We start from the raw sequence: 24,087 nt of genomic DNA on the forward strand, positions 1-24,087 counted from the left end.
AATTTGATATATTTTGCAGGTTCATGATCTCAAGTTTCAAACTTTCTTGTGGCCCTCAAAGAATTCAGAAGGATGCTGCCAGAAAGTACACATCTGTTCCAAGATTTGAAAATTTTGGCTACATTTTACTATAGTAAAAATGTGATTACAATTTAATTATACAGAATGTCCCAGTTAGTACAGAACAGAGGATTATGTATTGTGAATGGTGAACTCTAGACAACATTGTATTTCATGTGTGATAAAGCTTTATGGTCATGCGAATACCCAGACCGCTACTAGTCCACTGGAACCTCTCATACTGTGCAGCAAAGTTCTCTTCCAACAAAAAAAATTGAGTTTGGTGTGGGGGTTTCGAACGGCTAAATTACAGATAAATTACACTCAGAGTCAAATGAACATGAAATACAGAGCTGATTTTTCCAGGAAGGCAGAGCAGTGTGCCACAACTGTTGTCATTTGCTCTCTCTCATAAAAGAAGCCTTCATAGAACAACATGCAATAAAGCAAACGTTTGTACCTGTCTTTTTCACCTGATTTGTCATTGACGGAAAAGAGGTTACAGTTCTACGGTAACGAGTTTTAATGTTATTTGTTAAGTATAAAAATGCAAGTGACAAATTTCAGAACATAATGTCTATTTTACATGGTTGAATATAACAATGAAAACAATCAACTATTGACAAAATCATTTAACTGGATAGATAAAAAATCTACTTGCCAAGCGGTAGCAGAACATACACATAAAAGCCACCTGCTCTGAAAGCTTGCCGGTTACAACCGTATTTTATGTGCCTGTTCTGCCGCCGTTGGGTGAGTAGATTTTCCATCTATTAAATTATTTTTACATGGTTGATGTTTTTAAAAGCATTTTCTGATTTCAAGTAAAATGGTGTGTTTATATGCCTGAACATGACGTCACTTTTTTCTTTGACACAATGTACCTGCAACCACCAAACCATTACTGAGAAATACATAACAAACCAAAATCTGGGAAAGTTGGCTTTAACCCATACCATTTTCCGGAACTGCCAGTAATCTGTAGGTGTTGTGAAGGTCCTTAGTGCCCAGTCACTCAACAGGGTTCGAGGCACCATACTCTTTTGTGTATCCTGGAGGATTTCCCGCAGGACCTGGACACTGGGCTGAGATCCCCTAGCCTGTAAACACAATTTCATTTACTAATTTTCAGGAAAAATCAGAGTAAATGGGTACAGCAAAAAATGCAAAGAGGAGGGGGGCCTTATCTCAATACATCACATGTACAGTGGCTGTCTCTTGTTAAATACATGAAAGACAGTAATTGACAGATTATAGACCAGTTAGCTGTGATTCAATTAGATAATGTAAATTAAGCCAAATCATCCAAAAAGTGCTGTCCAGATTTCATAAACACAAAACTAAAAACAAAAATGGTCTGCCCACCAATTACAACTTAAAAGCACTCTTGCATAAATAAGGGCAACATATACTGCATACTGATATCTGCCCACATACCTTATATTTTGAAAGGGCTGACAGGTAACGAAATTATTCGAAACAATTTAAAATCATCTCTACTTGACAATTCTTGCTACTCCGCAGATGAATTTCTGTTACGATACAGGTAAATACCATATTATCATACTGTGTCTGTAATACCAGTACACTGCACCAGCCACAATGCAGCCCCACAGTGAACATTCCTCTCGAACATGGAACGAGTTGGCTGACATTCAAAAGCAGCTGTCAAGCGACTGGCTACTGCTGCGAACTGATTTGTTGGAAGAGTGTCAGGAACCTGTGGTACCAAAAGTACATCAAGTAATATTCTCCTCTACTAGAGGTGCAGGAGCTGTCATTACTCGTCCACTTCACTGCAAGTGGCATGTCGCCGATAGATGTAGCCATCCTCAAACAACAAGTTTGAGGTGCTGTCTTTCAATGGAACTGAGACTGAGCCAGTAGGACTCACTTCACCCATTTTGGGGGAATCTGCTTTTGTTCTGGGTCAAGAGTAGGCAAACACAAAAGGGTAGGAATCTATTAATCATCATCAGTTCAAACATACGGCGAATAATGGTATCCCATAGGGAGAGGACAGCAAGGGATAGGGAAGACTCAGTGTGTATGCCTGGGGTCTCATTCAACACAATGAAGAGGCTATTCCAGTAGCTACTGAGGGAATATGGTGTAACCAACTGCAGATTGTGATGCACATTGGAACAAATGATGCCTGTCGGCTGGGCTCTTGAGGTCACGTTGGATCATTCCAGTGGCTGATAGAGAGTGAACCAGATGCTTCGAAGGATCTGCAGGAAGCTAGGCTTTGACTTTCTGGACTTGTGCCGCATGTGCTCAGAACTGTAGGGTCACCCCTAAATAAGTTAGATGTGTGTTTCTTTTTTTTTTTCTTTTTTTACTGATAGCTACAGGGACCCATAAGTATAAGTGTAAGATCCAAAAGACACCCCACCCCCTCAAAGCAAGAGTATTAAAATCCTTGCAGTTAACCGCAAAAGCGTTCACAACAAAATGCCATAGTTTGAAGCACTCCCAAAAGCAGTGAAGCTCATGTAATATGAGGTACAGATATTGCTAGCAGTGAGACAACCAGTCTATGCAGACAAGGTCAACTCCATCACAGTGACTGTGCTGAAGTATGAATGATAACAGGAGATTTGGCGTACATTACACTTCTTAAGCAATTTCCAGAAATTCAGTGACAGTTGCCCAAACTTGTGACCAGTGCAGCATAATACAGTGTACCACATAATGACAACACTAGGCCCACTGGGGATCAGCAGTATAATCAGAATACTAGCTGAAAACTCTGCTCTCTACAGGTTAAGTATCATCATTAGATGATCATATGGAAATAAAGGAACACTTACAGAAAATTTATTGTTAGGTAATGAGTAGTAACCTTCTTTAAACATGCATAAATGTAAGGTAATATGCATAAGAAAGAGAAAGTACCCACTACTGACTAATGCAAGATTATGGGAACAAACACTTGGAGCATGTCACATCATATAATACTAAGAATCACTATCTTAAATGAGACTAACATGTATTATGTAAGGTGAATAAAAGACTAAAGTATATCGGAAGGTTCTTTGTGAAAGTGCACTGCATCTATAAAAGAAATGACTTACAAACCACTAGTATGACCAATGTTAGAGTAGTGCTCCCGCATTTGGAGTCCTTTACGACAGCAGGCACCATCATACAAATTCACAGACACACTGCTGGGCATGTATCCAGTTAGTGTAGTCCACGTGAAAGTGAAACAGATGCTCATAGACTGTAAATGGGAATTTGTGGAAGAAAAGCAATATTGTTCTTGAGAATTGTGGGTAAATTTCAGGAAAATCTGTTAACAATTCTCACAGTATACCTCATGTAGGGTTCATGTGACTAAGGTAAGAGATAGTAGAACTTTTACAGATGCGCACAGGCAGACATTTTCTCATCACTCAATATGCTACTGGTACAGGACCGAAATTTGCTAATATGGCACAAAGTATCCTCCACAATAGACTGTACAGTGGTTTGTAGAGTGTGAAACTAGACACAGATGTGAATGCGGAAGAGCACCAGTAACACAGAAGTATGAAGTTACAACACTACGGAGACGAGAAGAATTAATTAATAAACTAGGCTGTAGGTGTTAAAAGCTGGCTAGCTACATACCTGTACTGTGCTAAGCTGATCATAATAATTAGAAACAGGGTCTAAAAAGTCAATCTTGTTCTTCGCACAGCTTTCCCTGAAGATATCCAGTAGAGATATTGATGAAGGGTTGTCCTCAACTAGTCTCATTTGAGGAGCAACAGCAACAACACGAGGCACTGTGAAATGCAGAAATCTTCTAGCTGTTTCCTGAAACATGCACAATTCTCATAAAACCAAAAACCTGAATGTTATCACCCCCCCCCCACACCACACACAAAAAAAAGTAATTATATCTCTCGCTACAGCAAGCCAGATGGGATTCTGTAAAGGTCCAAACCATAATGCTATTAACACTAGTTTTTAAAGACTGTCTTCATGATTTACAACTTAATTAAATGATTATTTGAAGCTGTAATTCATGGAACAGTTATTTTAATACATAGTTTTAGTGTGTTCAAACTATTTTTTTTTTACTTTCTTTTACAAAAGAACTTTGAGCAGCTATTTGAAACTAAACATTCTGTATCAGTCTACATGCAAGAAAGAAAATGAGAAATTTAGCTTACAATGTACCCAAACAGTGACATTAAGGAAGATCACTTAGTAAGAAGCAAAATATTGAAAGACTGTGGCAGATTAAAATTTTAGTCTAAGACTGCTTGCGAGAAATATGCTCCAACCCTGTTTCCTGAATTTTGGGGACACTAATTTGTCAAACGAACTACCTATGTGTATCTCATTGATTGACTCACAAACTTATATCTAAGACCTCTCTCCATGCTTTCCTGCTAGCTAATTTAGGACGACACAGTAGGTATGATTCAGGTAATGACTGAACCACACTGTAAGAAGCATTTCCGCAATGAAGCTTGAGACAAGTTAACAGCATACTCAACAGGTTGATATTTCTATTTCAATTTCAATTGTTTTTACATCTCATTTTCCAATATTCCTGTACTTTTACTGAGTTTTCATAATTTCATGCCTTTGTTCATCATCCTCCCAAGAGCACACTGCTCGAAGATGGATTGTGAATTGCAAGGAAACAAATCAAGGACTAATGTAACTGACAAACACATTTGGAATTTCTTTATTAATAAAAAAAAAGCACAATAATTAATTCCAATATTTAAGGTTAAAAGTTCCCAAAGAACAAAGTTCACAGGGTCCTCAGTAAAATAACAGAATAAGATGGATAGAACTCATTTAATATACATGAAACTGCGAGCCATATTTTCCTCTAATTATAATTTTAATTCTTCAAAGTAGCTTTGTGCTTAATGCCCCACCGTCATTAACGGTAGTGTTGCCCTCAGTTGGATGGTCAGTTTGAACACTGTAATGCTGTATAATAAACAGTCCTGCTGGAGATGATATGATCTTTAACTACTACTATTGAATTGACTACGCCAGGAAGCTGCAGGTGGTCCTATAGTTTAATGTGGATTCTGAATTACAATACAACTTAGCACTTTCCATGCACACAAAAGAAAGTTTCGAGGACCAACGGGGGATCTAGTCTTGGACCTCTGGATTTGGAGTCCAACACTTATTCGTACCATTCAGTCACACACACTGATCTCGGGAGCCATCCAAACCACCACCTGAAGTTATTTAGGGCATGTGTGGATTCAAGGCCAGTGGGGAGTGGGGTTCGGCCTAATCCCCCCTCCAAAAAAAGCAAAGACCATTTTAGTAAAAGTGTTCACATTCTACTTATACCAATTTCAGAGATTCTTAGTCAACTTTTGGCAAATAAAGTAAAATGAGAACAGTCTAAAACTGGGGAATAACTTAGGGAATTGGAAGTCGTTTAATACAGTAGAGTTTTTAGTTGTTTGCTTGAGGGATAATCCTAATGACTGTGTTCCAGCCCAGTAAAGGTGGCCATTTACAGGCTGACCATACCTTCTGCCAACAACGAATCCAACACTGCTTGCAAATCCACAAGTAGAACCGGCAGACACCAGTTGAGTAAGGAAGACAGAAAGAGGGAGACAGAATAAGGAAGACCCTCTGAAAGGAAACATAAACTAACCAAAACAAAGTTGGAAAGGACTGAAACAGCCTTCATCTCTTTTACATGTAGTTCATAGTAGTTGATTAACAGTCATCGAGGAAAACAGAAATGATTTCTGGTGTTCCCCAAGGTAGTGTTTAGGCCCTCTGCTGTTCCTTATCTATATAAACAATTTAGGCAACAGTCTGAGCAGCCATTGTGACATTTTTGGTCATATATCAGTTTGTAATTTCTGTATTACAATTCAGACTGATACGGGTTCCACGCTCAGAATCTAGGCACTGTCTGTCTTTCATATTGAAGTTAATCTGCCTGTCATTAACAGTTCTAATTCACAGTCGGGTTTCATGTTAAGTTAAAAACATTAATTCACTAGTACATTATGACTGTTTTGACTGACCTCAGAACAGACTGAATTAAAAATGGCTCCAAGCTCAGTGCTTATGTAGCTTTGCAAAAATGGCTACTAAAGTTTCACATCATTAAATATGTAATTTCGATAATTTACAATTAGAGTTTTACACCTCAAATTAACTAGATAGTGAAGAAAAATTGGTTTTGGTCTGAACTTATTTTGTTAAATAAAGCCTTCTTGATGGTGAAAATTGACAAAATAGCTAAATAAACAATATCATACCTAATATTGTTAATTAACTGGAAACTATTCAGTGCTGATGTTCCTACAATGTCTTGGACATTAGATACTTGAATACTTTAAGTATTTATACAGGTTATTTTCCTAACTGTATCAGTAATCACATCTGTTTACATGTCAACAACTTGACTAGAATAGGAAATAATTACTGTCAGTTAACTGAACTGAGCTTTAGCAAAACTAGTTAGTTGAAATGGTTGAAATTAATTAGGAAATTATTCTGACTAATGTAATTTAGCAAAGTATGGCCTGGTCTTACACTTCGAATTACGGAATGAAAGCTTTATCTTATGACACATCTCTCACTAACACCAATGATAATTGCAGGCAATGCTGTCGTTTATCGTCTAGTAAAGTAATCAGATGACCAAGACCAAATTGCAAAAAAATTCAGACAATATATCTGTATGGCGTGAAAAGTGGCAACAGACTCTAAAGAATGAAAATGGTGTCCAAGAAAGGCAAAGGTCCCGAATTCAAGTCTCGGTCCAGAACACAGTTTTAAACTGCCGGGAAGTTTCATATCAGCACACAGTCCAATGCAGAGTGAAAATATCATTCTGGAAACATTCCCCAGGCTGTGGTTAAGCCAGTCTGCCCAATATCCTTTCTTCCAGGAGAGCTAATTCTGCAAGGTTCGCAGAAGAGCTTCTGTGAATTTTGGAGAGTAGGAGATGAGATACTGGCAGAAGTCAAGCTGTGAGGACGGGGTGTGACTCGTACTCGGGTAGCTCAGATGGTAGAGCACTTGCCCACGATACGCAAAGGTCCCGAGTTAGAGTCTCAGTCCGGCACACAGTTTTAATCTGCCAGGAAGTTCAGCCTACAATATGTTTGTCCACCCTCATCTGGAGTATTGCTGCACATTGTGGGATCTGCTTCAGAGATTACTGACAAAGGACACAGAAGAAGTTCAAAGAAGGGCAGTTCATTTTGTATTATCGTGATATAGGAGAGTGTGTCTCACGGACATAATATGTGAGCTAGGGGAGGCAATCATTAAAACAATGGTGTTTTTTTCTGTGGCAGGATCTTTACATACAATCTGCATCACCAATTTTCTCATCCGAATGCGAAAAAAAATTTATTGGCACCCACTTACATAGGGATAAATTATGACTGTAATAAAAGAAATCAGAGAAAGATTGAAGTGTTCGTTTTCCGGCACACTGTTCAAGAGTGGAACAGCAGAGAATGCGACTGAAGGCGGTTTGATGAACCCTCTGCCGTGCTCTTAATTATGAATTACAGAGTAATTATGTACATGAAAATAATCAAATATTGATAATATATCATAAATGAACAGATAAAAAAATCTACTCATCAACTGGTGGCTGGGGAACACACGCATAAAAGGATTTAATTTTCACAAGCTTTTGGGGCAAGTGGCCCCTTCTTCTGGCAGAAGACTTTAAGGGGAAGGAAGAGGAGTGAAGGAACACGACTCAAGAGGTTTCAGGAAAGGGGTGCAGTTTAGAAAAGTCACCCATAGCGTCGAGTCGGGGGAGACTTACAGGATGGAATGAGAAGGTCAGTCTTTCCTTCTCATGCCATCCGGTAAGTGTCTCCCGACCCGAGGTTCTGGGTGACTTTTCTAAACTGCACCCCTTTCCCTAAACCTCTCCAGTCTGTTTCCTTCACTCCTCTTCCTTCCCCTTCAAGTCTTCTGCCAGAAAGAGCCACTGGCTCCAAAAGCTTAATGAAGGTTAAATCCTTTTGTGTGTGTTCCCGTCCCACTGCTTGGTGAGTAGATTTTTTTATCTGTCCATTTACATAAGAGTAGTTATTTAGGCAAAGACTATAAGGTGTGCTAAAGCAATATACTAAGGATTCATATAAACAGATTATTATTACATCAAAACATTTTACAATTTTATTTTTATTTTAAATTGTAAGAAAAGTGTAGTATGTTGAAAGTGGGAGTGACAGCAAATTATATTTGGAAGCGGAAGGGTTTTGGAGAGGACCTGAGCACCCCCCCCCCCCCCCCCCCCCCGCGTCCCAAGAACCCAATCCCAGATATGCTCCTGATTTAAGGAGTCATACAAAACCCAAATCTGGATGGAATATGCATACTGATCTATCTCAATATTAATGCAGAATCCTGTCCTCAATTTTCCAGTGCAAAGTAAAATTCATCTGTGTTTTATTACACACAATTTCTTACCTATCAGAGGAGGGGGATGAAGTAAAAACGAAATACATGGAAACAGTCTGGAAAAAACATATAAACTTACCTTCTGTTTGGACAGATAATGATTGAGGAAACGCAACAACTGCAGCACTCTCTCTTCCCTCCTCGAATCACCAAGGCTCGAATCATTCACAACAAGGTATGGGTAGATCTTCCCATTGTGCCCACGGATATACAGGCGACGGGCAGCAGTATTGTGCTTCTGCACGACATCCACGCGTGGCATGAATCGTGAGATCCGTACATAGTAATGAGTGTGCTGAAAGTTAAAAACTGGGGTCAGTGGAAATCACTCACTTCGTGTGACAAAGTGTTTTAGTACAAACACTAGAAAAAAATGCTAAGGCTGTTACTTTTTTTTTTTTTTTTTTTTTTTTTTTAAGTGTGCCTATGTGTCGCCAAAAGCAGTGTCTACTTTCTGAGAAACAAACTGAGTAATAGGTTTCCTAGGTGACAAAACCATTAAAACTCCAAAAATTTAAAAGACAGGTAAAAGAGAAAGTTCCCGGTTTGTCACACACTATGATTTTAGTACATGCTGGCTGTGCTCTTTTTATAGGCATGTTCTGCACTTTTGGAAACAAAGTCAGAACTATACCCGAAATACCTGTCATGAAATAACAGCAACTACACTGATATTTAAAACAATTCTCATTTGATCTTCTGTCTCAGTTGCTCATGTTTAAATACACGACGTATTCCGATCACTTAGGATCATCTTCAGATCTATGTAGCTTCATCAGCAACCCATTGCGACTGTGTGAGTACTTCACACCTGAACAGCGCGTTTTGCAAAACACAGTACTCTGATATGAGTTTCTGACAGACACGAGAGGTTGCTGACGTAACCACATAGATCTGAAGATGATCCATTGATCGAAACATTTCAGGTATTTCAAAATGTGCAACTGAGACTTTTCAAAATTAAAAAAATAAATAAATATATAAAATAAAAAATAAAAAGCCAATTCAAAAATCAGCAAAAGATGACACATAGTCACACTGCAGCTTCTGGCATAGAACATAAAGAGCATGTTTGGATCAGTCCATTTGAAGATGGTACAGTATGAATGATTGATTGCATAAGCCTGAATTTGTAAAATGTTACTGCCAGTATTACCACATGATATGTCCATTTGAGGAACTAATATGTTTCTTATCATGTTAGAATACAGATTATTGGAATTTTATGAGTAAAGTCTGTATAGTAAGAGACATCTTTCTAGCAGCATCTGCCACTGCAGTTTTTGAGCATCTTGGTTACATTATAAAACTGACTAAACAAACCTGAGATAAAGCCCTTTATCAAATCTTTTATATCTCTCCCATTAATCCAACTTGGTAAGGAGTGCAGACCATCAAATAATATTCAACTATTGGTCGAACTAAGGTTTGTAAGCCACCTCTTCACAAATTACACTTCCTTTGGAATCTCTTCCAATAAATCTGTGCATGGTATCTGCCTCCCTCATAGTTGGATTTCCTACAGTAATTCTGCCTTACAACCACTCAGACAGGAACTCCTAGATACTTGACAGTTGTGGCCAATTCTAGTTACTGCTCTCTGACTGTATAGTTGGAGAATTTGGAGTTCAAACTGGTATCTCAAACTGTCCCTGAGTGGTGCCTAGACAGCTGTTGGCAAAAGCATTACACACAAAAGGTCCAGTACAGTTTCAATTTGGCTATATAGAGCGCAAACTGCTACACGAGGAGAGGTTTACTCTAGAAACATTAAACAGTTCCCTCTCGTGTTTCATAATTATAAACAAAATACAAGACCAAACGCATATGAAAAGTTAGTGAACTTTCTATGGCCATCATTTTAGTTCAGTATGAAGAAAATGTTTGCCTGTAGCTCGTTAACAAAAATTGTAGTCCATTGCAAAAATTTCTATGGACTATAAGAAATTTGCTTCAAAACTTCCAGCGAATGGCAAGGATATTCTCTCAAATCAGAATGAATAGTTGTTCCTCCCCACTCTCCTTTCTGGTCATATATTTGATACAATAAGCATTGGATATGCATTATATAACTACTATAAAAATTGGAAGTTCCCTATGGAAGACAACAAAAATTGTAGTCCATTGCAAAAATTTCTATGGACTATAAGAAATTTGCTTCAAAACTTCCAGCGAATGGCAAGGATATTCTCTCAAATCAGAATGAATAGTTGTTCCTCCCCACTCTCCTTTCTGGTCATATATTTGATACAATAAGCATTGGATATGCATTATATAACTACTATAAAAATTGGAAGTTCCCTATGGAAGACAAATCATAGATAGAGAAGACTGATCACCACTGAACCTACAGCTGAGGGAACAAGCAGTGGAGAAAACTGTAAAAATAAAGCTATCACTGCTGTGCTTTCCAACTTTATTTCTCCTTGGGAGCAGAGAACAAACCTATAAGATTAATCAACACAACCATACAATTTTATTTATTTGAATGACAGTATTATTGAACAATAAATTGAGAACAGAAATGAAAATAATAATCGATACCTTTGGTAGCAGAAATTCCCCAGGCAATTCAACTTCAGCTGTATGGATGCTGAAATTACTGAGGAACCTGCATTTCTCTTCAATCAGGAATGACCTAAAAAAGTAGAAGATTTATTGAGAGACTCTGCTCGAGTACAAGAAACTGCAGAATGCATACATTTCAGTAAAAGAAGCAATGCACAATGCCTCTGTTGTGCAGTGTAATACTCCACTGAACTATGATTACTATTTTAACTCAGTGAAGATCACAACATTGGTATGTACTTAATATAAATTTTAAATTTAACTGCATTACTTCCTTGATGCAATGTGATTTTTGGGTCTTACGGATCAGTTTCTTTCTAAATTTTTGTCTTGGATAGCAGGAGACATTCTCAGAGTCCACAGAAATAATTTGTTACACTCTTTGAAATATTTGTCATTTCAAGCAGTAAATCACAAACACTTTGCTACTAGAAACAGAACAGCAGGATTGTTTATTCATTTTCATTCAATGGCTGCTATGTCTCAGATTATAGTGCACACTAAAAGATCCATCTAAAATATATACAAGGGCTGTTCAATAAAGAATAATCAATTTTTTTATGGTCATAATTTCTCACATTAAAATTTAACCTTATGATATTCTGTTAGCTTAACGTGCAACAAACACAACGTAGTAGTTTCTTGGTTGAGACTCCTGGTTCCCGCCTGTGAGAGGCAGGCAAGGTCAGACACGTTCAGTATTGCCTACCACTGCAATGGAGGTAACACGCGAGGAACAATATGCGGCTTTGAAATTCTGCTTTCGTTTCAACAAATCATCAGTTGAGGCCTATACAACGTTACAGAAAGTCTATGGAGAGTCTGTTCTTCCTTACAGCAAAGCTCGGAGGTGGTTTGCAATGTTTAAAGAGGGGAAGACAATCAATTTCAAAGGAAGGTGGACCTGGTGCTCCAGTTACTGCTCTTACGGAAGAAAACATCAACACTACTGCTATCATTGTGAGAGAGGATAGACGAATTACCTTAAGATCACTTTCTAAAATACTGAACATTTCATTGGGTGCCACCCACACATTGGTGACAGAAAAATTACACGAGACGCGTTTGTGCATGACGGGTTCCAAGAATGTTGATTCCCAAACAAAAGGACATTCACATGCAGGTCTGCATGCAGTTAAAGTTGATGTTAGAGGAAGATTCAGAGTCTCTTTCAAATGTAATCACTGCTGATGAAACTTGGCTACATCATTTTGATCCTGAGAGCAAGCAGCAAAGCTCAGTGTGGAAATCTCTTTCATCACCAACCCCCCCAAAAAAGCAAAACTGGTTGCTTCTGCTGGGAAAGTTATGGTCATCTCATTCTTTGATATTCGTGGAACAGTTTATCAGCATGTTTTACCTGCACACACATCAGTAACTGGACAATACTACAGGGATGTCCTGAAAACATTGCAAGTCCATATCAGGTGCAAAAGACCACATTTCCATGAAGCAGGCTGGATGCTGCATAATGATAATGCGGGGCCGCATATTGCCAATGTTTTTGCTGAATATCTTGCAAACATCAATGTGAAGTTCACCCCTCACCCTCCCTATAGTTCGCATTTAGCCCCATGTGACTTTTTTCTATTCCCTAACATGAAGAAACGCCTTCATCGGAGGCACTATCAATCATCAGAAGCAGTGGTGAAGGCTGCGGAGGCGACTTTGAAGGACCTCTCAAAAAATTGTTTCCAGCACGTATTTGAAGACTGGCAGAAATGCAGGGACTAGTGCATCAAATTAATGGGAGACTACTTTGAGAAGGACCATCAAAATTCTGAGGACGAGTAAAGGTATGTCATTAAAAAAATCATTCTTTATTCAACAGCATTTGTACAATTCAAAATTGTCCAGTACTATACCAAGAGAACTTCTCTTAAATTAAAAGAGAGAAAATCTTTTAGACAAAATTAAATAGCAAGTAGAAGTGAGAATTCGGAGTCCTGCTAAGAATTTCAGGCATAGTAAATTTGCAGTCTGTGACCTAATGCAAGGCAAAACACATGAGAAATCAAGTGAGATAAGCCATAAGATTTGTAAATTAAAGTCTGTATACAAAGGACCTTCCAGAATTTTAGACATCCCACACACAAACGGATTTTATTTAGACTTTCCTAAGTGAGGAAAAGGGTTAGATGTTAGAAACATGTGACATAAAAATGTATAAAACAAGAATGGACAATATTGGTAATCAGTAATAAACACAAAAATATGTCTGAGTGTAGAGTATAATGTCCATGTTGAGCAAAATCATTAGTAATATTTCAAGAACAAACAAGAATGTTTATTATGTACGTAAAAATTGTGTTTAATGTACACTAACATAATTATGTAAGTTTCAGAAGCTGTTACTTATCTAAAACATATCACTAAATATGAGAGACAGAGTTGCTGATAGTAAGAGCTGAATATGTGAAGTACGAAAAGAAAACGGACATACTGAAATACAATATTATTCGTGGATGTTTTTTATACAACAATGAAAAAAAGCTATACTGAATTAAGATATTGTTTTATTAACATTTTTGCATAAAGTAGTAAATAATATTTAAGTGTAAGTGGTCATTTTTATGTTAAAGGCATTTAATTTAACTACGAAAAAGACTCAAAATACATTCAATGGAATGTTATCCTTATAAAAAATGAGGTTTTCTTTCTAAATAGAATGAAAAATTCTCAGTGACTGTGTGAACATTTTATTTCATTGTTATATGCTGAAGTATTTAAATGTAATGTCTGGGTTCTTCTTGAGGAAGCACCAATTAATTGTATTGAGAAGAGTGGCATTCTGATAAAGAAACTGGGAAGCCATTATGTTGGTGAGCTGGCAAGTTTTCCCCTGGAATGTTTCTGTGTCTGGAACACCTTTTCCTAAAGGAGAAATGTGCAGTAGCCAGACCCATACGTCAGCGTCACTACACAAGCTGGCAGATCGCCTTGTTGTGTTTTGTTTCTGGAACACCTTTTCTCTGGAACAAGAAGAATAAAAGAAAGACTGAAATGAAAGACGTAGCCAGCTACCAGTGGTTGAGATTGGTCATGTAATGGTGCACTTTTCAGCACTTGAATAGTTGGTTTTTATACCGACCACCACTGTGATAGTTCTAGAGTCAATCCAAGAAATTCTGTGGTCGGCATTGGGTAAATACCCAATAAAACAATACTAGCTGCTAGTGGCTTTAACCTATTAAGTTTAGACTCAGATGTCTACAGGCTCATTGCAGGGGGTACAGATAGACAGTCTAGTGAATTACTTTTGAATGTGTTTTCCAAAAACTGTCTTTAGCAGCTAGTTCAGCAGTTCACATGCAATGGGAATATTTTACACCTTGCACCTACAAACAGGCTGGACCTCATCAACAGCAATAGTATAGACACAGGGATTAATGATCATGATGTCATTGTAGTGACTACAGTTATGAAAATTAAATCAATCAATCAAGAAGGCTAACAGAGTGTTTCTACTAGGAAGTGCAGATAACCATTGTTTGCATCTGACTTAGGTGATGAACTGACTTCATTTAGTTCCAGTATGATGGATACAGAGGAATTACGGAAAAAGTTTAAACAATTGTAAATTGTGCTCTAAAGAAGTATGTTGACTAAAAAGTGGATTAGGGATGGAAAATATCCACCATGGTTTAACAATAAAATTCGGATAATGTTGAGGAAGCAAAGGCTGTTGACCTCTTGAGTTCAACAGAGAGCACACAAATGACAACAGGCAAAGGTTAGTAGAGATTTGTGCATCTATGAAATGATCTGTCTGTGAAGCATACAACTACCACCGTCATATCTTAGCAAAAGATCTGGTCAAGAATCCGAGAAAGTTCTGGTCCTATGTAAAATCACTAAGCAGGTGTAAGGTTTTCATCCATTCACCCACTGACTAGTCTGGTGTGGCAGTAGAAAATAGCAAAACAAGAGCCGAAGTTTTAAATTTCACATTTAAGACATTGCTCACACAGGAGAATCATACAAACGTATCAGCATTTGGCCATCACACAGTGTCCCATATGGACGACATAGTAATAGTGAAACAATTGAAAGACCTGAAAACAAATCAGTCGTCAGGTCCAGATGGGATCCCAATTTGGTTTCACAAAGAGTGCTCTACGGCATTGGCCCCTTACTTAGCTTGAATTTATCATAAATCTATTGCCCATCGCAAAGTTCCAAGGGACCGACAAAAAAACAGAGGTGACTCCTGTATATAAGAAGGGTAAAAGATTGGACCCGCAAAATTACAGACCAATATCCTTAACATCTGTTTGCTGCTGACTTATTGAACATATTCTCAGTTTGAATATAATAAATTTCCTTGAGAAGGAAACACATCTGTCCACAAATCAGAAAGTATTCAGAAACCATCACTCCTGCAGAACTCAGCCTGCCCTATTCTCATATAATATCCCATGAACCATGAAAGAAGGGTAACAGGCAGATTCCACATTCCTAGATTTCCAAAAAATGTTTTATGTGGTTTCCTATTTCAGATTGTACTAAAGGAACGAGCATATGGAATAAGTTCCTAGAACACACCATACACTCCTCAACAGTGAGTCTCCATCAGAGACTTTGGTATTGTCAGGAGTGCTCCAGAGGGAAATGTGGTGGGACCACTATTATTTTCCATACACATAAATGATATGGCAGACAGTGTGGGCAGCAATCTGCACTTGTTTGCTGATGATGGTGATGTGGTGTACAGTAAGGTGCTGTCATCAAGTGACAGTACAATATGAGTTGAATTAGACAAAATGCAGAAAAATATAATTAATGCAGATGAGAAGGAAAAACAAATCTGTAATGTTCGAATACAGCGTTAGTAGTGCCCTGCTTCACACAGTCACATTGTTTAAATATCCAGGCATAATGTTGCACAGTGATATGAAATGGAACAAGCATGTGATGATTGTCATAAAGAAGGCAAATTGTTGATTATGGTTTATTGGGAGAATTTTCGAAAAGTGTGGCTCAACTATGAAGGATGCTACGTGTACAGGGTGTATACGTGCAGGAGGAAAAAAAAATTCCCGGATTTTTCCTGGATTTCCTGGTTAAAAATACACATTCTCCCGGATGAAAATACGCTTTTTCCGTGTTAAGTGACAATATACTTTTCCTTGGAACTGTAAAAACTTATTAATCCTTTGAGTGGTTATAGTTTTATACACCAGAATATAATTTCCCAGCACGTTAGAAAACGAAACTCAGGGGGAAAAAAAATGTTTTCAAAAAATGTCTGATGTGCAGCAATATGTACACTGCATATGTTCGTATTACGAAAGTATAAATTCGAATTCCACCAAACACTGCATGTTACTTCCTGAAGCATTGAAATAGAGATGGCGATGCACTTTTGTAAGCCAGTCACAGCTCATGTCACGTTATCTCGCAAGCCTATGACAGAGGATATTGAAAGCATAGGACACTTAATGTAGTCAGCCAATAGCAACAACACTGTCAAGTAGTGTGACCACAAATAGAAAAAGTTAGTGCTTTAAATTAATATACATAGTGTTGCTACAAGAAAAGAAAAGTTTCACATGTAATATTGGTCTCCAAGATTCATCAGTTGAAAGAGAAGCTAAGCTTTTGCATATAATTTTTTTTTTTTTTTTTTTTTTCGCGTTGGCACACAAATGTGCCAATAAAATTTTTAACGATGACATAAATGTTTTACCTTTTTTACCTTCAGGGCTCCAAATTATTCTAAATGGTAGTCCTCAAAGAATTGATTTTTAAATGAGAGTCAAGCACTCTGTGATTTAAGAAATTCATCATACATTCTTGCACATAGTTCATCTTGTGTAAAAGGAAATTTGCTTGGAAATTAAGCTTTTCAAACGACCATTCGCAATGTTTTCCTGTGTCCTATTTAGTAGGTTCTTTTCAGCAGTTGCCATAGAGTGCCAGGTAGCAGACGTCACCGTGCTTGCGCAGCTACGATGACACAGGGAGCCTGTATGTTTTACACAAAACATTAAAAGATCTTACATTATGTCATAAAAGAAGTAAGACCTTAGAGGATACTCCAAGAGCATCAGAATTTCGTGAACCATACTAAAATTCGACTTGAAGTGCACATTCATATGTTCAAATTCAGATGTAAATTTTCTTGGAGTATCATTACTGTATTATCTCATGTTTGGTTCTTTATCGCTAGAAGATAAAAACGTGCACTCAAAATGCAGCAAACAGTTGAAACTAGACAATAGTGCAGAATTAAGCACTTCGTTTCGAATAAATTGACTGCTTTAGCCGAAAAGATTAATACAAGCCAAATTCCTTTAGTAAACTGACAAAAAAACTTCAATGTTCTGCAAGGCGATTAATGCTTGACTGTCAGAAAGGTGGACATAATAAACAAAGAGATAACAGCAAAATCACTAAACGTAAACACGGGTCACATGGAGATTACCCACCTCCCAATTACAACTCAGACTGCTCTTTGCATCGTCCCGGATCGACAATATTTCCCGAACCAGGGCAATATTAGATAGTGTTCATGTCAAATTGCTGAGCTGACAGATGAAGGAATTATCTACACTGTCTAAAAGGTGGTGCCCCAATATTCAATCAGATCTGGATAGGATTTCAAAGTGGTGCGAAGACTGGCAACTTGTATTGAATGAACATAAATGTAAAATTATGTTCTTCATAAAACAAAGTAGTACACTATGACCGCAGTATCAATGCGTTATTATAATCAGAATCGGTCAAGACATATAGGTATAGAAATGCGTGCAGTAAAAGAGGAGGAATCCAGTAACTCACTTGGGTAGGGTTTTCACTTTAGCTTCGAGAATAGTGATCCACTTGCGCAGCTTCTGGATGAGGTTCTGCAGCTTCATGGAGTCTGGCTGGCTGAAGTCAAAGTCAGTTGTGAACTGCACCTTCATCATCTGGAAGACCGGGTCCTGGGCCGTTGCCCGTGCGCGGCTGGCCAAGCTCTCCGAGGCTGTGCTCACGAACAATGACGATGAAGCCGAGCTCGACTGCCGCTCTGCCTTCAAGTCTGAAAATTGTACAGTGCAAAATAGAAGTGAATGGGGATAAAGAATATGACTGACACGGACATTGTCGATTTGTAGTGCGACACGATATTGGAGTTTTTACGCAGATGAACTTCCTAACTATGCAGTTAAAGGTGGGAAGACTTGAAATTAATGTCTTAAAGTGACTTAATGGGCATTTTATAAATTTTATTTGTGTGTTGCTTTATTAAGCATAATATTTATTTAGGAAATGTCTTATTTCTATTTCGTGCTGAATGCACGTGTGTGTGTGTGTGTGTGTGTGTGTGTGTGTGTGTGTGTGTGTGTGTGTGTGTGTGTGTGTACATATACAGGATCTCTCACCTAACTCTGCCACCTCAAATATCTCTGGAACAACAATAGATATTGAAAAACGGTTTTCACCAGCATGAACGTATGATAGGGGCTTAGGAAACCAAATACTATGTGAAGTTTTAAAATGTAAACAAATACTATTTTCAACACAAACTTGTGTATTTTTAAAAGGACACCCCCTTTTATTTCTTATGCAATCAATAGCATGAAAAATCACAAAAATAATGGTGTTGGTTGTATTACAATACGTCAATTACACTCCAAGAAACTGCGAAGCGAAGTTGACACTTGAAATAAATGAAGCGCAAAGCTAGCGCACATCCTGAGACTCAAGCGTGCACCTCACGCTGCCGGTAACCATGATATGGTTGACGTAGTACGTCAGTGGGGTGTTAATGTACGGTGTGGTATTGTATGACAACACATCATTGGCCCATATTTCATTGATGGCACTCCTAAAGGGCAATAGTTTAGTCCCTTCTTGAGCTGTACCTTACCTGAACCGGTCCACCTCTTATAATGTGTCAAATAATGCGGTATCAGAATGATGGATGTCCTGCGCATAAAGCTTATTGTTGCGAAATGACAACTAGAGGTACAATTAGTGGTATCACTTGTTTGCACATTTCTAAACCTTGCAAGTTTTGAAATATGTGGCTTGTAAAGAATAGCAATGGCGTCACAGTTTCCGACGTAATGCATCACATGTAGTACTGTGCTCAGAGCAGGGGTTGCCTGCACTGGCATCTGTATCCTGCCTTAAACATACCAATATCACCACAGCACACTCTACCTTCAGTGTACAAGTGTCTCCTAATCTGGCCTGCTGAACTGCTCTCATACTGTAACGTAATTCACATATGTTGCCAGGTTGCCACATTAAAACCTGTTTTCTTGTGGCTTGATACATTTTCCGTCACCTAGTCAATATGCCGGCCTTCAGTAATGAAGAAAAATTAGATATTATTTTAATTTACAGTGAATGTCACAGAAATGCAACCACAGCTATGATACTGTATGCTGAACGTTACCCAGATCGTCAGTGTCTTCACGTCAAACCATTGGCAACATATGCAAGACACTCGCGGAAACAGGAAGCTTGGCTCCCATAAAACGTTGACGTACAATGCCAACGACTGACAGTGGAAACGAAATTGCTGTTATGGCTGCTGCAGTGCACAATCCACAGGTGGGTGTATGAGAAATTGCATGAGGTGTAGGAATAAGCCACAGTAGTGTGTGCAGTCTTGCATCGGCATTGGTTTCCTCCATTTCATGTCTCACTGCACCAAGAACTGTATAGGAATGACTTTGGATCCCACATTGCATTCTGTCATTTTGCACTTCAGCAGCTGCAAGGTAATTCAGTATTCCTAAGCAATACGTTGTTTACGGACAAGGCTTCATTTACAAATCATGGTAATGTGAATCTGCGGAACATGCACTACTGATGCGTGCAAAATCCCCACTGCATTCGCCAAGTTGCTCATCAACAATAGTGGAGTGACAATGTTTGGTGCGGTATCATTGCTAACTGTATTGTATGTCCCTATTTTTACCGTGGAACATCAAATGGACAGCGATATGCATAATTTCTTCAACACACCATAGTGCTCCTCTTGGAGGATCTAGGATTGGAAACTCGTCTATCAATGTGGTTCCAACATAACGCATGTCCCACACACAATGCAAAAGTTGCCAGAGACGTTCTAGATGCAACATTTCCTAATAGGCGGATGCCGCGGAGAGGTATTGTGTGATGGCCAGCACAGACCCCCGACTTGACGCCATTAGACTTCCTTCTGTGGGGTGCAGTGAGACACAGAGTGTACCAAGAATCCCCAACGACAGTAGAGGATATGCAACATCATATTACTGTGGTGTGTGCGGCAATATCTGTAGAAACTCTACAATCTGTGCAACACTCTCTTGTTGCCCATCTGCAAACATCTATTGATGCAAACGGAGGGCACTTTGAACATATGTTGATGTGACACAGTTTCACTGGTCAAGATGTGGGTGTATTTTCTATGCTGGATGTAATGCACAACAATACAGTTTCTGTGGGTGACAGAGCACTAGTAAATGTGTTTAGCGAAGTGAAATCAAGTTTGTTATCTCTAACTGTAGCTCTAGTTGTCATTACACTAGAATAAACATACATTTACCGTTTGAAAAACATAACTTTGTGTTGGATGTGTTACTTATTTATTTTTGTGGATTGTGCATACATTCCCATTGTGTGAGCCCCTGACATAGGCAGTATGAGGTGCACGCTTGAGTCTCAGCTGTGTGCTTCATTTATTTAAAGCGTCAACTTCGCTTCACAATTTCTCGGGATGTAATTGACATATTTTGATGCAACCAATGCCATGATTTTTCATGCTATTGATTGCATACAAAATAATAGGGGGTGTCCATTTAAAAACACAGAAGTTTGTGTTGAAAACAGTAATTCTTTACGTTTTAAAATTTCGCATAATATTTGGTTTCCTAAGCCCCTGCCGTACGATCATGCCGGTGGATTTCCTCTCAGAGAGGTCACAGTTCGTAGTGATAGACGGTAAATCATCGAGTAGAACAGAAGTGATACCTGGCGTTCCGCAAGGTCATAGGCCCTCTGCTGTTCCTGATTTATATAAAAATGATCTAGGTGATAATCTGAGCAGCCCCCTTAGATTGTTTGCAGATGACGTTGTAATTTACTGTCTAGTAAAATCATCAGACGATCGATTCCGATTACAAAATGATCTAGAGAGAATTTCTGTATGGTATGAAAAGTGGCAATTAGCACTAAACAAAGAAAATTGTGAGGTCATCCACATGAGTACAAAAAGAATTCTGATAAATTTTGGGTACACGATAAATTGCACAAATCTACAGGCTGTCAATTCGACTAAATACCTAGGAATTACAATTACGAGCAACTTAAATTGGAAAGAACACATGGATAATATTGTGCGGAAGGCACTTTGTTGGCAGAACACTTGGAAGATGCGACAAACCCACTAAAGAGACAGCCTACATTACACTTGTCCATCCTTTGCTGGAATATTGCTGCATAGTATGGGAACCAGGTAGGATTGACGGAGGACATCGAAAAAGTGCAAAGAAGGGCAGCTCGTTTCGTGTTATCGCGCAATAGGAGTGAGAGTGTCACTGATATGATACGTGAGTTGGGGTGGCAGTCACTGAAACAAAGGCGGTTTTCTTTGCGGCGAGATTTATTTATGAAATTTCAATCACCAACTTTCTCTTCCAAATGCGAAAATATTTTGTTGACATCCACCTACGTAGGGAAAAATGATCATCAAGAGAAATCAGAGCTCGAACAGAAAGATTTAGGTGTTCCTTTTTCCCACACACCATTCTAGAGTGGAATGGTAGAGAAGTAGTATGAAAATGGATCCCTCTACCAGGCACGTAAGTGTGAATTGCACAGTAACAACGCAGATGTAGATGTCTACAAGAAACAACAAAACAATTATTTCACTATGTTATTACTCACACAAAGAAAAATACTGTGGCCTTCATTCTGGAGGAAGGTAATATTCCCAGCGTGGGTCTACCAAGATAGAATATAAATCTTCAGAGATGCAAACACAGTGTTGCAGTTTCCAAAACAAAAGAAGAAGAAGAAGAAGAAGAAGAAGAAGAAGATCATGATGATCATGATTGGTTTGTGGGGTGCTCAACTGCGCAGTTATCAGCGCTCGTACAAATTCCCAACCTTTGCTCAGTCCAATCTAGCCACTTTCATGAATGATGATGAAATGATGAGGACAACACAAACACCCAGTCATCTCGAGGCAGGTGAAAATCCCAGACCCCGCCAGGAATTGAACCCGGGATCCCAAGCTCGGGAAGTGAGAATGTGGCCACGAGATAGAAGATGATGAGCGAGGGATGTGAAGCAATAAAACTGATTATTTCTCTGAACTGCAAAAAAATTGGTTAGTGAGAATCAGTTATTTTTTATTCACCTGACTATATTTTAAAAATAAAATCACACAATAAGCTGATTTTTGGCTTCTTAGGTGAATTGGAAAAATGCAGCTGAAGTCCAGATTACCTCGCATCTCTGGAAACAAACACTGCTGTTTGAAAGCTGTTTCTTTAACATCTCTGTGTACGTGTTACGAGTTCAGAAATGCACAGTTACAGTTAAACAAATATCCGAGCAAGGGCAAGTAAATGATATATTTGTGCACAAAATGCAGATGTAATCTGCTGAATCAGGCAAACTGAGTATCAACTGATAAAGTTAAGTGTCAATACTGCATCTTCTCTAAATGTGGGTCCCAAAGAAAAAAAAACAGAAGTAGACTGCCTAGCTCATGCAAGCAATAGTGTAAATGCCACACTGAGTTATCCCATTCACAAGGACAACAGAAAGCCCCCCCCCCCCCCCCTCCAACAATTCTAAAGATTTTTCGCATTCATGTGTCTACGAGTGTAGATTCACAGGAAAACTTTTCAGTAAGAGTGAAGAAAGAACAGTTCACACTGCGTAAGACAAAGACAACAGCCTGAAAGCATACAAGCTACAAGGAGGAATGAAAGAACAAAATGGATTCAACGTTATGAGGCATAAACAGAAACAAGAAATAAAATGATAATTAAATGGACACCCTAGCTGCAAACAGGCGTTGATGTACTTCATTGGGGACATGTTGAAAATGGGTGCCCCGACCGGGACTCGAACCCGGGATGCTTACATGGCAGACGCTCTATCCATCTGAGCCACCGCGGGCACAGAGGATAGTGCGTCTGCAGGGACTCATCCCTTGCACGCTCCCCGTGAGATCCACATTCCCAACATGTCCACACCACTACATTCGTAGTGCGCCTAATAGATGTTTGCCCATCATACTCATTACTCAAGTCCCGGTCGGGACACCCATTTTCAACATGTCCCCGATGAAGTACATCAATGCCTGTTTGCAGCTAGGGTGTCCATTTAATTATCATTTCATTTCTAGCAAAGCTGCATGGTCATCCATGGTAACTGTTCTTTCGGGAACAGATACTACCGTCATATATAACAAGAAATAACTTTTTAAAAAATTCTATATCAGCTCTGTATTTACCTTGTCATTGTTTGCTAACACAATTTTTTTAATAGAAATTACACTTCGTCACCTCCATTTACATCCCCTTTTTTTCTATTAACCATTTATTCGTGATCTATGTAGCTACAAATTGAGGAAGAACGTACTGATCTTGAAATATATTATTTCTGTTCCTGCTAAAAGTTATTACAAATAATACAAAATTGTCATCCACGTTCTGGTCCTGATAACAATATTATTTACTTATTAAATGGTAGTTTAGTTTTAAAAATTTAATTGAAAAAAGAATCTTCTAGAAAAAATAAACACTATGACAAACTCTGTGACTGGTGTCACTTAAACCAGCTAATTGTAAATAAAAATAAAACCGTAGAACTAAATTCTCACCATGCAAAAAATACGAATGCCCAACATCAAATTTTCATGATGTTAACCTGTGGTGAATACGAAGGAAACTGAATTCTTTGACTGTAATAAAGTGGAACATCCATGTAGCATTTGTTACCTCAAAGCTGATTACAGTCTGTTGTACCCCAAAGATCCTGATAATTTTTCCTGCCAGTAAGTCTGATATTAAATGTGTGTGTGTGTGTGTGTGT

At 38.5% G+C, this 24,087-nt stretch overlaps 1 protein-coding gene across 1 annotated transcript in view; it reads right to left on the reverse strand.

Moving 5' to 3' along the window:
- The window catches only part of LOC126240282 (transformation/transcription domain-associated protein), a 491,514-nt gene that overhangs the window by 21,441 nt on the left and 445,986 nt on the right, over positions 1-24,087 (reverse strand). Inside the window, exons 60-64 of the mRNA XM_049947913.1 lie at positions 17,842-18,082; positions 11,035-11,128; positions 8,570-8,785; positions 3,676-3,864; positions 1,017-1,160 (exon numbers count right to left, since the gene is read on the reverse strand). Of these exons, the coding sequence (XP_049803870.1) occupies positions 1,017-1,160; positions 3,676-3,864; positions 8,570-8,785; positions 11,035-11,128; positions 17,842-18,082 (884 nt within the window). The remainder of the gene's footprint in view (positions 1-1,016; positions 1,161-3,675; positions 3,865-8,569; positions 8,786-11,034; positions 11,129-17,841; positions 18,083-24,087) is intronic.

Source organism: Schistocerca nitens, chromosome 1 (assembly GCF_023898315.1).
Source record: "Schistocerca nitens isolate TAMUIC-IGC-003100 chromosome 1, iqSchNite1.1, whole genome shotgun sequence".
Classification (NCBI taxonomy): Eukaryota; Metazoa; Arthropoda; class Insecta; order Orthoptera; family Acrididae; genus Schistocerca; species Schistocerca nitens.